Genomic DNA, 14241 nt, shown 5'->3' with positions numbered 1-14241 from the left:
GCTACATAGATGAGGGAGATTATCTCCAGGCCCTATTCCTTACTGAAGACCTATAGGCAAACAATAGATGTTAAAAGGGAAGAATATTGTCCTTTGAGCGAATCGTCCTATACCCATGTAATATGGGCATCAATATTTGGACTTAGTGGGTTAAAAAAAAGACATGAAGTTAGGAGATGGAGATATTAGGAAGATACAAGGAAGTTGGTACATATGGTTGTTTCAGTATGTAAATATATATAAAATTATCAAAGAATGAAAAAGTGTTACCAAGAGAGTATTAACATTCATTGTCTAAACTGATCTGAAATATTTGTATTTTTGGTCTCTGGCTGAAACTATGCATAATATTTTCTGTACTCTTCATATGTTTTAGTGTGAGTTCATGATCATAATAATTTCCTTCCATTCTTTTGGCCACTAAACATATGTCCTTAGAAACATTTTATGTTCAGTGTCCAAATAAGCATAGCTGCTTACAGACAATAACAATGCCCAGTTCTGGAATGTTTTCTTTTATTCTTTCTTTCTTTTTTTTTTGAGGTATGGTTTCTCTATGTAGCCCCAGCTGTCCTGGAACTTGTTCTGTAGACTGGGTGGGCCTCCAACTTAGAGATCTGTCTGCCTCTGTTTCTGGGGTGCTGGGATTAAAGGCTTGTACCACCACTGGACTCAGCAGAATGTTTCAACTGAACTGTAATACTGAACATCATAGTAAAAGACCATGCTATGATATACTACTAATTGATTTTGAAAATTATGCATAAATTAATGATGACTAATAAGTTTTTCAAGTAATGAGAATGTAATAAATATATACCCTTATGAAAATTCAGAAAGAAAACAGATCTGAAAACCTTTCTCACATCTTAGAAATTTTACAAAACGATATATAAACATAATCATTGAAATTGAAGACTTATTGAAAACAATAAAAGAGAAATGTTTGTGATTTAGGGTTAGGCAAAAATAAGGTAAGATACCAACAGAAAAATCATAAAAGAAAAATACACAAATTGAACTTCATCAAATAAAACTATTTTCTCCTAAAATATAGTATTGAGACAATGAAATTATAAGCCCAACTACTGACCAAGCAAGATTCTCAGACAGAATTGTCCAGTGGGTTTTTAGAAGTAACAACTAGACAAAGAATTTGATCCTTTAAATTCCTTAAAAAATATATCCTATAGTTATATTCTATAGGTTTTTGAAGGCATTGGAAGAATTCTAAAGGCATTCCATAGGTTACAAGACTTGAAGTCTTTACTCAAATCCTTAAAATTTAGAGAAAGTAATTAGGGAGCTTTGCGTATATCCAACTGCAAATTCTTATATTATGATGAAGAAATATACAAGGAACTCCACAACAGATCCTCTATAGGATCAAGATAATTGAAAAAGTTGGGCGTTTAATTTCCATCTCCACAAGAGGAGTATTTCCCTGAAGAGAAACGTATAAAATTTTGAAGTCTCTAAGAAACTAAAGGCATATCACAATCCAAGTTGTAAATAAACCGCCTCAATTTCTTTTTATATTCAAAATGCTATCCTCTTGGGAAGGGAGTAACTATACTTCTACCACATTTATAAGGAGTGGGTTAAGCCATTTAAGTCACATTAAAACCATCTAGTGGCAGTGTGAGGATCATAATAAAATTATTTCCTCTGCTGTTGGAACAGAACACTTAAAGATCTAATCACAAACTATCACCTGTAGTTCAGAAGTATTTCTAAAGTATATCATGCATTAAGTCTTTACTGTAGTCTCCAACTAGAAACAAAGGGTCAAACACCTTGGAATCCAAATTGCTCTTCTACATACACTGAAGAGCAAAGGTAAGGAATCTCTAAATTTTTGCTGATATGTTGATTTTCTGACTATATGAATATTTTTCTTAATAGAAAATGGACTGTACCATGTCATTTCTTCCCTATCTTGTGTAATCCAGGGACTCAAGTGAAATTGTTCAAGAAAGTGTTTATGGAGAATGTTAAGAGATGTAGTGGCCATCCAAGTTGCAGGATACCTCTCCATGGACAGGACTTACACTTTTCTAGGTTCATGATTTTATCTGTGACTTAGAGTAGAAAAAAAAAAAAAAACTCTTAGTCTGATTCCTAGCTGTACAAGAGATAAATCTGTATCTATGGTTAGCATTAATTGGCCAGGACCTTGTCCTCCAGATTTATTTATGTGTGGAGTACTCTAGTGAAAGAATATATTACATGAGAGAGAGAGAATGTTTCTCTTTTCATCTCTTCTCATCTCTTCCCATTTATCATTTTTTTCTAGAAATTACATTTACATTTTTCAGCACCATCTTTTCCTGTGTAAGATAATTTGGCTATGCTCCATACAATTTACGTATTCAGGCAGTCTTGTCTCATAGATTCCAAACACACACATCAAGGAACTATGATAGGAAGAGGAGATCATTTTCTAATGAGATAATTTTTCCTGTGTCTGCAGATTCTTAGAGAAACACGACCTCTGCAAATGTCTCTTTGGTGACCGAATTCATTCTGGTAGGATTAACAGATCACCATGATCTCCAAATACCACCTGTTCTTTGTATTTTTAGCAATGTATATTGTTACTCTGCATTGGGAAATTTATGTTTGATAATTTTAATTGTACTAAATTCACACCTTCACACCCCAATGTACTTTTTCCTCTTTAATTTGTCCTTCATAGACTTCTGCTATTCTTCTGTATTCACGCCCAAAATGCTGATGAACTTTATATTAACTAAGAATGTCATTTCTTATATGGGATGTTTGACCCAGCTCTATTTCTTTTGTTTCTTTGTCATTTCTGAATGCTATGTCCTGACATCAATGGCTATGATCGCTATGTGGCCATATGTAATCCACTCTTGTACACTGTTGCCATGTCCCCCTAAATTGTGTTTGAACCTTATGCTTGGCACATAATGCAATGGCATTTTTCTGGTGCCATGGCTCACACAGGATGCATGCTGAGACTGACCTTCTGTGGTGCAAACACCATCAATCACTACTTTTGTGACATCCTCCCTGTGATGCAGCTCTGCTACACCAGCACCTATGTCAATGAGCTTGTGGTTTTCATTGTGGTGGCATCAACATCATGTGCCCAGCATCACCATCTTTATCTCTTATGGTTTCATTATCTCCAGCATCTGCCATATAAACTCTGCTGAAGGCAGGTCCAAGGCCTTCAGCACCTGCAGTTCCCACATAATTGCTGTTTCTCTGTTCTTTGGATCAGGTGCATTCATGTATCTCAAACCATCTTCTTCTTCATCTATGGATCAAGGAAAAACCTCTTCTGTCTTTTATACCAATGTGGTTCCCATGATGAATCCCTTAATCTACAGTTTGAGGAACAAAGATGTAAAAATGGCCCTGAGAAAAACTCTGAGCAGATGGAAATTTTGAGTGGATACTTAATAGTTACTTAAAATGCTTTATGGATGGTATTTAACCATTTTCCCTAGGCATTATTCTGTTTTTAAATTTAATGCTTAAAATTTAGCACATGATTCCTTGGAGTATAAATACATTGTACCTTGATTAATGCAACTCTTATTTCTTTCATATCCTACTAAAGGAAATCTGAATGATTTTAAAATTTGGATTTGTTTTTAATTTAACTGAGTAACGCAAGTCTGATCTTTTGTCAGAGGTTGTGGGTTTTTCATGTTTGTTCATAATGCATCTTTGGGAAGGAATGTAAGCCTTGCCTCCTTTCTGTAGATCCCCCTTTGTAATGTAAAGAACTTCTTAAACCACCAGCATCCAATACAAACTGTAAGACACATCACAGTTTACACCTGCACCCTCTGTTTTCTGCTTGTACTGGTTGCCAGCACTCACTTACTGTGTATAATGGATACTGATGCTCAGAGAGGCCATTGATTTACTGATAATCCAATAGATTAAAGTGTAAAGTTTCCTATTTTTTCCTGATTTCAAGTTAACTGTTAGTACCAACATGTAGTCTAAATTTATGTTATTATTTTTTATTGGGGGAATTACAACTATGTGGCAATAGTTCCATTTTTGAATTTGATTATGGTTTGTTTCTGCGTGATATGTACATTTTTCTCTACGGTTAGAGTTTTCATTTTGTTGAGGATTGTTGTTTTTGTAGGAGCAGACATAATCTTTTGGAGTAGTGAATTGAGTTCATCCATAATATCATAAATAAAAGTATCTGAGTATTTTCTTTGTTCTGTAATATAGAACAAGATAGATGAGAGAACAAACAAACAACCTCCCACGCCCCCCAAAAAAACCAATAGGTCTTAAAAAAGGCATGAAGGGGGCTACGCATTGAGAACCTGTGGTTGCAGAAAATTTTGAAGGAGGATTTGAAAACCAATCTTTCTCCTGATTTTGAGTGCCATATAACGCTAACTATCCCCAATGCCTGCACAACAGCAGAGCTTTGGGTAATGGCGGTTCTTACACTGGGAGATGGATATTGGCTGCTTTTGTAGGAAATAAAACAGCATGAAGACAGCCCAAGAGAGCAAGTGGCCCTGGACACTCTAGGTAGGAAGATAAATTTTAGTCTGGGAAAGTCAGGAAAATGGCTCTCCCTATGGCTCTAATATTTTATGAAAATTCCTAGAAATATTGTAAGGACCATATTTCTCTTGACAGGAGAAAGGCTCAAGTTACTAAACAGCAAGGTAAAACTCAAAGGGAGCCTGAAGACAAATCCTGAATGTGTTGGCTTTCATGTACTACCATATGGAATTTAAGTTGCAGAATGATCAAGGTACAGTTAGCAGATGAAGATTTTTTTCTTAAGGTTGAACTTTGGTGAACAAATTAAGAAATTGTCCTTTTAAAATAATAGAGTTGGATATATTTTTTAAATTTACAAGATTATAACAATTTTTTTTTTTTTTTTTTTTTTTTGGTTTTCCGAGACAGGGTTTCTCTGTGTAGCTTTGCGCCTTTCCTGGAGCTCACTTGGTAGCCCAGGCTGGCCTCGAACTCACACAGATCCGCCTGGCTCTGCCTCCCGAGTGCTGGGATTAAAGGCGTGCGCCACCACCGCCCGGCGATTATAACAATTTTTATAATCCCTAATTTTAAGCACTAAAAATGCATAGTAGCTTTAAAAATAACTTGAATTAAAATTTGCCATTTTGTCATTTCCAGTCTTAAACTCAGTGTTTAGGTGCTTGGCTTTGTAAGAGATGTGTTGTCTATTTCAGGTATTGGGCATTTCTAAATCCATGAATTTTACTTTTCCATTCACACTGACCTACTATTTGTTCCTATATGAATTTTTGGTTTTAATTTGGAAATACTGGTCAGGAAAAGAACTACTGGTCTTAGGTGGACTTTTATTTAATTTTTTTTTACTTTTTGTTAACTTAGTGTTACTCTAAAAATGAATTTTCTGACTTTGTCTTTCATTAATGGTCCTTGTTAATAACATCAGTGGTCCAAATGTCTGGCAGAATTGACTGGGTTCACCTATTCCTCTTCCTTCTCACTTCAGTGCAGTGAGGTGTACCATGATAGTTCCAGACATGGCAGATACCATTCCAGGACCAATTTGATACCTTTCCAGCTTTTCTTAGCCATTTCCTTGGAAGAATGGAGATACTGAAGACTCACTTAATTTCTGGATCTATAAAGTAAATCCCAGAAAATTACTTCAACACAATCACATGGATAGGGTATAAATGGATTAAGTTTCTATCAGGAAAGAATACATAGCCACTGGCTGGTGAGGCTGACTGGTTTTCCCAGCTATCCAGGGAGCTGAGATCAAAGGATGATAAAATTGAGTCTTTCCTAGACTATAGATCAGTACTAGGCCCACTAGAGCAACTTAGCAAGAACATGTCTCAAAGTCAAAATTGATAGAGAGGGTAGAGAGAGGGAGAGATGAGGCAAGCTCTATTAAAGCTTAGTGGTAAATTAATTACTTAACATGTGTGAATTCCGCAGTTTGATCATCAGTAGGATGCATAAAAAAGTAGTACATGAAAGGATCAGGCATGTTGGAAATACTCTGTTTATAATAACACGTAACCATTATAAATTATTTATTTTATGGAAAAGTGCTACTGTGTATTCTTTATACAATCATATTAATGACAAATCTCACAGTAAAATGTTATAAAAGTTTAGTTAGATGTGACAAGGTTTAACAATAAACCATTAATTGATCTAAATCATCTTTAAATGTGATTAGTGAAATGTGCTATAAAACAACGTGGTAATTCTCAAAATAACAAAAATCTTAAGATAGAACAAGAAAATTATGTAACATAAGGATCAAGGACAAGAGCTCATTCAATGTTGACTCTGGGATAAACAATACATGACAACCCTTTTTGAAATTTTTCGTTCAATATATCACTGAAAGTTCTAGATAGAATCATTGGGTATTGAAAAACTAACAAGTGCTATTAAATTAGATCCTTTGAAGAATAATGGTTTCTTTTTACAGAGGATGTGGCCCTCTGTGTCCAAAGTTCTAATGAACTAAACAAAAATCCTATAATGAATACAAACCTTAAATAAATTATAAATATTAACATTTAAATGTCAATTGCATTTTCATATACTAACAATGATTAATATAAAGTGGAAATTGAGAAAATAAGCATGTATACCAATGCATCCCAACAGAAAGTAGAACATTTTGAATAACAAAATCTACCAAACTTTCCTGAAAGAACTTAATAAGGCATAAATATAAGGAAACACATCCTCATTCATAGGTTGGGGAACAATATTTTTAAACAACAATGTCCAAATTAGCCTATATGTGCTTAGCTGAGATATGCAAACAAACAAACAAACAGACACTTAAAAGATGTCCATGGGATGACTCTTTGTTTGACTTTAGTAACACTGGGCTTATGTTATTAATTTTGATGTTTTCACTTCTCTTCCACTTTTAGGAAGAGTTTGAAAAATATTGTTATTAACTATTTTTGATAGGCTTGAATATAACATTCACTCTTGCTTTGTTTTGTCCCTCATGGCTACCAGGTGTTCAGAATATAACAGACACAGTCAGTGCTCTGATAAAACAGAGACTGAAATCAACTGAACAGCAGTGTACAAATAAGTTGCATTACAGCATATCACATACTTCTTTCTACCCTGGGGACATACTTGGGGGTAGCATGGCTAGGAGTTTTGATATCTCATGTCTTTGACATACATTGGGTAGGAGTTGTAATGATCACCAGTCTACATTCACATATCTATTCTTACTGGAACTGAAAACAAGGCTACTGAATCTTAATTACTATCAATACTCCACCATAGCCTAGCATTCTAGATAGCAGCCAAACATCTGAGCTTAACACAAAGATGATTTAGTGCATTGGAAGTACCATGAACCTTTCTTCTACAGGGAGAAACCAGTAGGAGAGATTTGAACTCTACCCCTATATTAACTATGCAGACTGCCAGTCTCAGCCACCATCACTTTCTCACTGGCATTTGGGATTAGAGTATATACCGTGTGGTACTGAAAGACCTGTGAGACAGGCTAGATAGAAAATAATCTTATGGATAACCCATGAACACAATGTGGTTTTGGATGTGTGTGAGTGTGTGTGTGTGTGTGTGTGTGTATGTGTGTATGTGTGTGTGTGTGTGTATGTGTGTGTGTGTGTGTCTGTGTCTGTGTGTATGTATTACATTCATTTCCCAGGAGTACGTTTTCATTCTTATTTTATGTTGCTTTGTCAAGAACAGTGCATGATAAGAGAGTAGCTTGATTTTCCCTACCAGATCCAGTGTGGCTGGTTTCATGACAGGTCAGGATATAGGGACCTAATGCCTAATTTTCAGATTCCTCACAGATTCCCCATAGATTGAGTGAGTTCATAACTGTGGCTCACTTGTTATGCTAATGAAGTAGAATTCTGTACTTCTTGTTTAATCATCTTGATTAATTAGAAATAATTTATTTTTCATTTTCCCTGGAAAATTTCCAAATTCTAAAGGGAAGAAAAACTTGAGTAAAAATCAAGCCCCTAAGGAATATAATGACAGATTAATGTCCTAGGTGTAGCTGTAAACCACTTTTCTCCTATTACACATAAAAATTACTCTCCTGAGAAGTTTGAGTCATCAACTACTCTGTTTATAACTGAGTGCATAATAATATTAATTGCATGCTAAAACTCACACTTATGGAAGGTAAATATGATAGAAATTTTGGTCTGCTGCTTGAGATGGTGTAAGTTATGATTTTTAGTTTGGAGATACTGGCTAGGTACATACGAGAAATGTATATGTGATGTAATTGCTCTTCCAAGGATCATAAGTAAGTAAAGAATGACAAAACACCATATTTTTATGGAATAAATGTGAACTTCAGAATTCAATTTACATTATTATCATCTTTGAGACTAAAATCCAGAGATCTAATATACAAGTCACTATTTTCCATAGTGTGTAGTATTGACACTCAAGTGAAAGTGATATAATAATCCATTCAAAGTGGGGCATGGAGACTGAGAAGAGACATTGGAGGCCTTAGGGAAGGCCAAAGAATTAAGTAGTTCCTTCTCCTTGAACAGAACCTCATTACTCTACATTCATAGCTTTTTCTCTGACATGAGGGTAACTAAGCCATCCCTGATATTTTTAGAACAATGTACTGATCTTAATTCATTGAAGTCTAACCTGTGTTGGAGGCCCACACATGTTTCCAAGGTATATAATTCCAATATCATCAATGGGGGAAAATTCAAGACAAGGAAAACCAATGAGGATGATGATTCTCTCTTAATTCAGCTCACTCCTTTCTTATCCTTTGGTTTCAGGAGTCATATTTTCAGAGAAAAGTATTGGTAGTTATCAGTGAGATGGGCTTTATATTGTACTCTGTTATTTATTTTGTTGATAACTGAGCACAGAAAAAGTATAAGAGCCAGAGAATGAATGAATATAAGGAAAAGGTGTTTTCTGCACACAGAATGGCAGCTACACATACAAACTTACTGTAGTTGTAAAAGCATGCACAAGATCTGTAAAAGTCCAATCCAGACCAAAACTAGCACAGAAAGAGGAGCTGGGTAAGAAGCTGCAAACTTAGCTAAGATCTACTGGCAATTGTAAGATGCTGGGAGAGGGGGAGTTAGTCTTCCCTAAGAGTAGCCCCTGGTAAGTCAGCCATCCCCCTAGTGAAAGGCCACAGTTACAAGAATATATGGGAAACAGAAATCAGCCTGATGAATAAAAATATATAAAATAGGCTAGGTAATGAGGTAGGCTGGACCTGTGAATAGTTGGGGGAGGGAGGGTGGATATGATCAAAGCAAGTATGAAATAATATTATGCGTGTGTGCATGTGTATGAAAATAATTTAGATAAGGGAAACATCACAATTAAAGGAATACATTCTGTTGGTGAACTCTATGTTCTGTGAAAAGTTGTTGTGGGAATGACTGCATTTTCCTCTAACATGATTCCTCTTTGCTGTGAACATAGATTACTTTAAAGAAGAATGGGTCCTGAAAACATTTCTTCAGTGACTGAATTCATCCTGGTTGGATTAACAGAGGAGCCTAATCTCCAGTGCCCACTCTTCATCGTGTTTCTAGTGATGTATGTGATCACTGTGTTAGGAAATCTGGGTTTGATCATCTTGATTGGACTGAATTCTTACCTTCACACCCCAATGTACTTTTTCCTCTTTAACTTGTCCTTTGTTGACCTCTGTTATTCTTCTGTGTTTTCACCCAAAATGTTGATGAGCTTTATATCAGAGAAGAACATTATTTCCTATAGAGGGTGCATGACCCAGCTTTTCTTTTTCAGCTTTTTCTCCATTTCTGAGTGTTATGTGCTGACCTCAATGGCCTATGATCGCTATGTGGCCATCTGCAATCCACTCTTGTATAACATTGTCATGTCTCCTAAATTATGTTTGATCCTTATGTTTGGCTCATACATGATGGCATTTTCTGGTGCTCTGGCTCACACTGTGTGCATGCTGAGACTGACCTTCTGTGATGCCAATACCATCAACCACTACTTCTGTGATATTCTTCCTTTGCTCCAGCTCTCCTGCACCAGCACTTACATCAATGAGCTGGAGGTTTTTGTTGTTGTGGGCATCAACATCATTGTGCCCAGCATTACCATCTTTATTTCTTATGGTCTCATCCTCTCTAGTATTTTCCATATCAGCTCTACTGAGGGCAGGTCCAAGGCCTTCAGCACCTGCAGTTCCCACATAATTGCTGTTTCTCTCTTCTTTGGATCGGGTGCATTTATGTACCTCAAACCATCCTCTGCCATGTCAATGGATGAAGGTAAAATTTCTTCTGTCTTTTATACCAATACAGTTCCTCTGCTGAATCCTTTAATATACAGCTTGAGGAACAAAGATGTTAAAGTTGCCTTGATAAAGACACTGAGTAAGAGAAGGTGTTGATCTGAAAGAGTGTCCTTTGTCATGTAGTTACAGGACTTGGAAGGTCAGTTTTATTAGTTCCGTTTGTGTGGCCATTATCCTACTCTATTTTTCTTTTTGGTAATAGAGTGAAAAAATTTATATGCCCTTTCAATAACGAATTTCTACTTCTTAAAGATATTGAATTCCAATCAAAAGATATTGAATTCCATTATTTATCATTGGCATGATTAATTCATCATTTTCTTTCACATGTACTTTAAAAACTTTATCAGAGAAATTTGTGTTTAAAAATATGACATGATCACTTTCATTTTTTCCTCCTATTTCAAAAGATCAATGCCTGATAATGACCAAATCTCACAAAGCTATGTTAGAATTCTGGCAATTAAGTGGAGGGACTCACCTGACATGGCCTTTAGAAATGCGGTTACAGTGTGTTACTATTCTGGGTATTCTGTCTTCCGCTGGAGGATGTCCCCTTTACAAATCGGAAATGAAAGCATCCATAGTAAATTAAATTGGTCGATTCATATATACAAATGCTATGAATTAAACATCTTTCAGCAAGGAGCTCACTTAGTTAATTTGTCAAGTTGAGTTTTATCTTTTTATTCTGGAATAGAAGACATATTTTGAGTCAGGAGAATTTGAAAATGATGACTGAAATGTGGAATTTAAACTTCAAGGAAAGATTTGCAGAGTTAGAGAGTAAGCTAAGTTATGAGAATGTTTTTCATGGAATATGATGTTTAATTATGACTCTTTTGATAAAAGAGCTAAAATGACAATCCTTAAGATACTAAAACAGTAAAAGAAGAGCACTTTAAAAGTAAAAAAAACTCAATGAAATGTTATGGAACCACAGTTTAAACATTTTAAAGATACCCTGTAAATATTTTGTAATTGTTTCATTTTTCTTCATTACATATTTTGACATTTTGAAATTTAGCATAAGCATCATTAAATCCTTGACTTACACATCAGAAAGATCATCCATTTATCCATCTGAAACCAATATTAACCTGCTGGATTTTTCCTTAACAATTCATTTGTACATATATTTACATATATTAAACATTTAATGTGATTTCATATTGCAAAATATTGTTTGTTTTTTTTCTCTGATTTATCATTTCATTAAAAATGTTTTTATGTGTATGTGTCTGTACTTCTATGAGTCTATGTGCACCATGGGCATGCAGGAGCCAACAGAGAACAGAAGAGGGCATTAGATGTGCAGGACTAGAATTACTGAAGATTGTAAACTTCCATCTGGTTTCACTGAACTGGACTCAAGTCTTCTGCAAGAGCAATAAGTTTTTCAACATCTCTCTTATCTCTTGCTCCAATGAAATGATTTTCTTTGTTGAATGAAAAGTGTATCTAGTAAATAATATCTCTCACATCTTGTATCTAGTGCACTTTTTAATTTTTGTTTCACAAATTTCCCTCTTTCTGAATGTATTTTATTTGCCTTACTTATCCTGCTACCGATTAGTTCTATCTGCCTGGAAACAGCTTTGGATTGCCTAAGACTTACTGAGACTTTTCTTTATGGGTTACCATTGCATTGATTATTCTCCTATTGTATTGTGTTCTATTTACTATGAATTATGTTTCTATATGTTTGTCAGTCTGAATAAAGTGTAACTAAAAGCTAATTCTATCTTTTTAAGTGAATTTGCCTTTGTACATTCATAGATATAAAAGAACATGGGCAGAAGAATACTCTATTGCCACCCACCACATAAGACAGTGGATAAGAAAAGGGACTAAAGAATTTAAAAAATCACTTTAAGCAGGACAGACACTGATAATGGATGGTGGAGTTAACTGAGAATTCTAGGTACCACCACACCCATCCTTTTTTACATGATATAGTTGGAACACCAAAAGAGCCGGGTCTACAAAGGAAAAGTATTGCCTTAGCCTTTCCTAAAGTGGTTTATGCTTTGATATTTATAGAGAAAAATCGACTTTGAAAATATACTGTTAGAGTCTCCAGACATTTACAAACTGATGTATTTATTTGAAATATTCCTTCTCTCTCTCTCTCTCTCTCTCTCTCTCTCTCTCTCTCTCTCTCTCTCTCTCTCTCTCTTTCTCCCTCTCCCCTCTCTCCCTTTCTCTCTCTCTTTTCTATCTATTTATTTATCATCAAAATCTTTTTAAAAATTAAGAAAAAAGTTTCATTGTAGAATATTACATTTCAATAAATATCTATAGAGTTAGAATAGGCATTCTGAAACTATGGATCTTCACATTGGATTTCACCCTTTCACTTTTTAATATAGAATATTATTATTGTAGCCCATGAGACCAGCTCTCAGGACTGCTCTAGGATTGCAAAGAGAATTCCTCAAAGTAGCAGGACTTAGAAATAATTTTTATCTATCTGAGGAAATAAGACGCATACACATACTGAGGGTCATATGCTTGATTTTCTTCCAGCTCTAATTCACCAGTTCTTTTGTTCTACACAGCTTATATACACATTCAATAGAAAGCTTTAGGCACTGGAAAAAAGGTCACAAAGGCTATATCTGGGAGTCACATTGCATTCCTTGAGCAAACAATAAGGAGCAGAGCAATACTGATAGCACGCTCAAAATAAAATTGTCAGTTTTCCGATTAGTGGTGCAGCTGATGCTGCGACTGTGAAAAAAGGGGGTTCCGCTGTAATGCTATCTCCTTAAGGAGATAGCCTGTAAAGAGTTACAAAGGAAAAAGGTTAAACTATTAAGAAGTCAGAGAAGAAATAAGAAAACTATGTACTACTCTATGTTTTTCAAGTGTAACTAAAAATAGGCTAACATTTCGTGATTAACAAAGTGTGAAAGTATTAGTTTTTCTCAGGCCAGGAGACTGGAAGCTACTAACCATGGCATCTCAAGTCTGTACAGGCTGTAATGCAAAGGACAGGGGTGCATGCTGTCAAGTGCTCTGCACTTTCCTGACTTTGAAAGCATTCCAAGTCTAAAACTGTATTCTTCATCCTGCATGCAACTGCAGATCACAAGGAGGGTAACTTGTAACTCTTTATTCTAAGGCTAAGAAGTTAGATCATCCTTTACAACCCTAGCTAACTGTTAAAATTTTCCCATGGTTTAACTGAGCATAAAGCTGTTTCTCTCTGGACTTGGTTAGTTGGCTAATTGCCTTTCCTGTTATTCACATAGATTTCAGGACTTAATAAATAGTTAGCTGAATCTAGAATCTTGTATCATAAAACTTGAAGTTAGAAGTTCATGCAATGAGTTGATTGCTAAGAAACTTGTGTAGGTAGTTAGCCACTGGTCAGTATTATCAGCCAGACCTGGCAAAAGAGGACATTGTAATTGAGGTTGCTTTGTGTCTAAAAAGCTTGGCTCAGATGTTTAGACACCTTCAACTACCTTCAACTCTGTCTTTGTGTATTATCTGTGAGGTTTAACTTGTGATCCATTTATATATATATATATATATATATATATATATATATATATATATTCAGTCTAGTTTGAAATTTTATATCAGCTAATTGTATATAATAATCTTGTAAGCTAACTAATAATATAAAAATAGGCTTCTAAGTTTCTCACCATTTTGTGGAACAAAGATTTATCTATGAAGGCATATTTTATTCACCAAAATTATACAATCTAAGAAGAATTCATCCTTCTCTCAATTCACAGGAATAACTGTGTCCAATAAGTGGATAACACACTACAAATAGGCTGTGGAAAGAGTCTCATAGCTGTTTTAAGGGAGAATTGTGCTAATACACAAGAAAATTACAGACAGGAGCAATCAGTCATTCATAGGAAGTGGCCTCATAAGTCTTGCTTGACAAGGTT

General features: G+C 35.2%; 1 protein-coding gene and 1 pseudogene across 1 annotated transcript; both read left to right on the top strand.

Moving 5' to 3' along the window:
* The first annotated feature begins 9 nt into the window (after positions 1 to 9).
* Positions 10 to 3423, top strand: LOC114688067 (annotated as a pseudogene).
* A 6058-nt stretch (positions 3424 to 9481) lies between these two features.
* On the top strand, positions 9482 to 10423 carry LOC114688073 (olfactory receptor 8B3-like). Its single transcript, XM_028862680.1, has one exon. It carries the CDS (start codon positions 9491 to 9493, stop codon positions 10421 to 10423), a length of 933 nt encoding a protein of 310 aa, XP_028718513.1. The 5' UTR covers positions 9482 to 9490.
* Positions 10424 to 14241: the final 3818 nt, after the last annotated feature.

This window comes from Peromyscus leucopus, chromosome 7 (assembly GCF_004664715.2).
Source record: "Peromyscus leucopus breed LL Stock chromosome 7, UCI_PerLeu_2.1, whole genome shotgun sequence".
NCBI lineage: Eukaryota > Metazoa > Chordata > Mammalia > Rodentia > Cricetidae > Peromyscus > Peromyscus leucopus.
The sequence above is the reverse complement of the archived record's forward strand: the minus strand, read 5'-3'. Positions and strand labels throughout refer to the sequence as shown.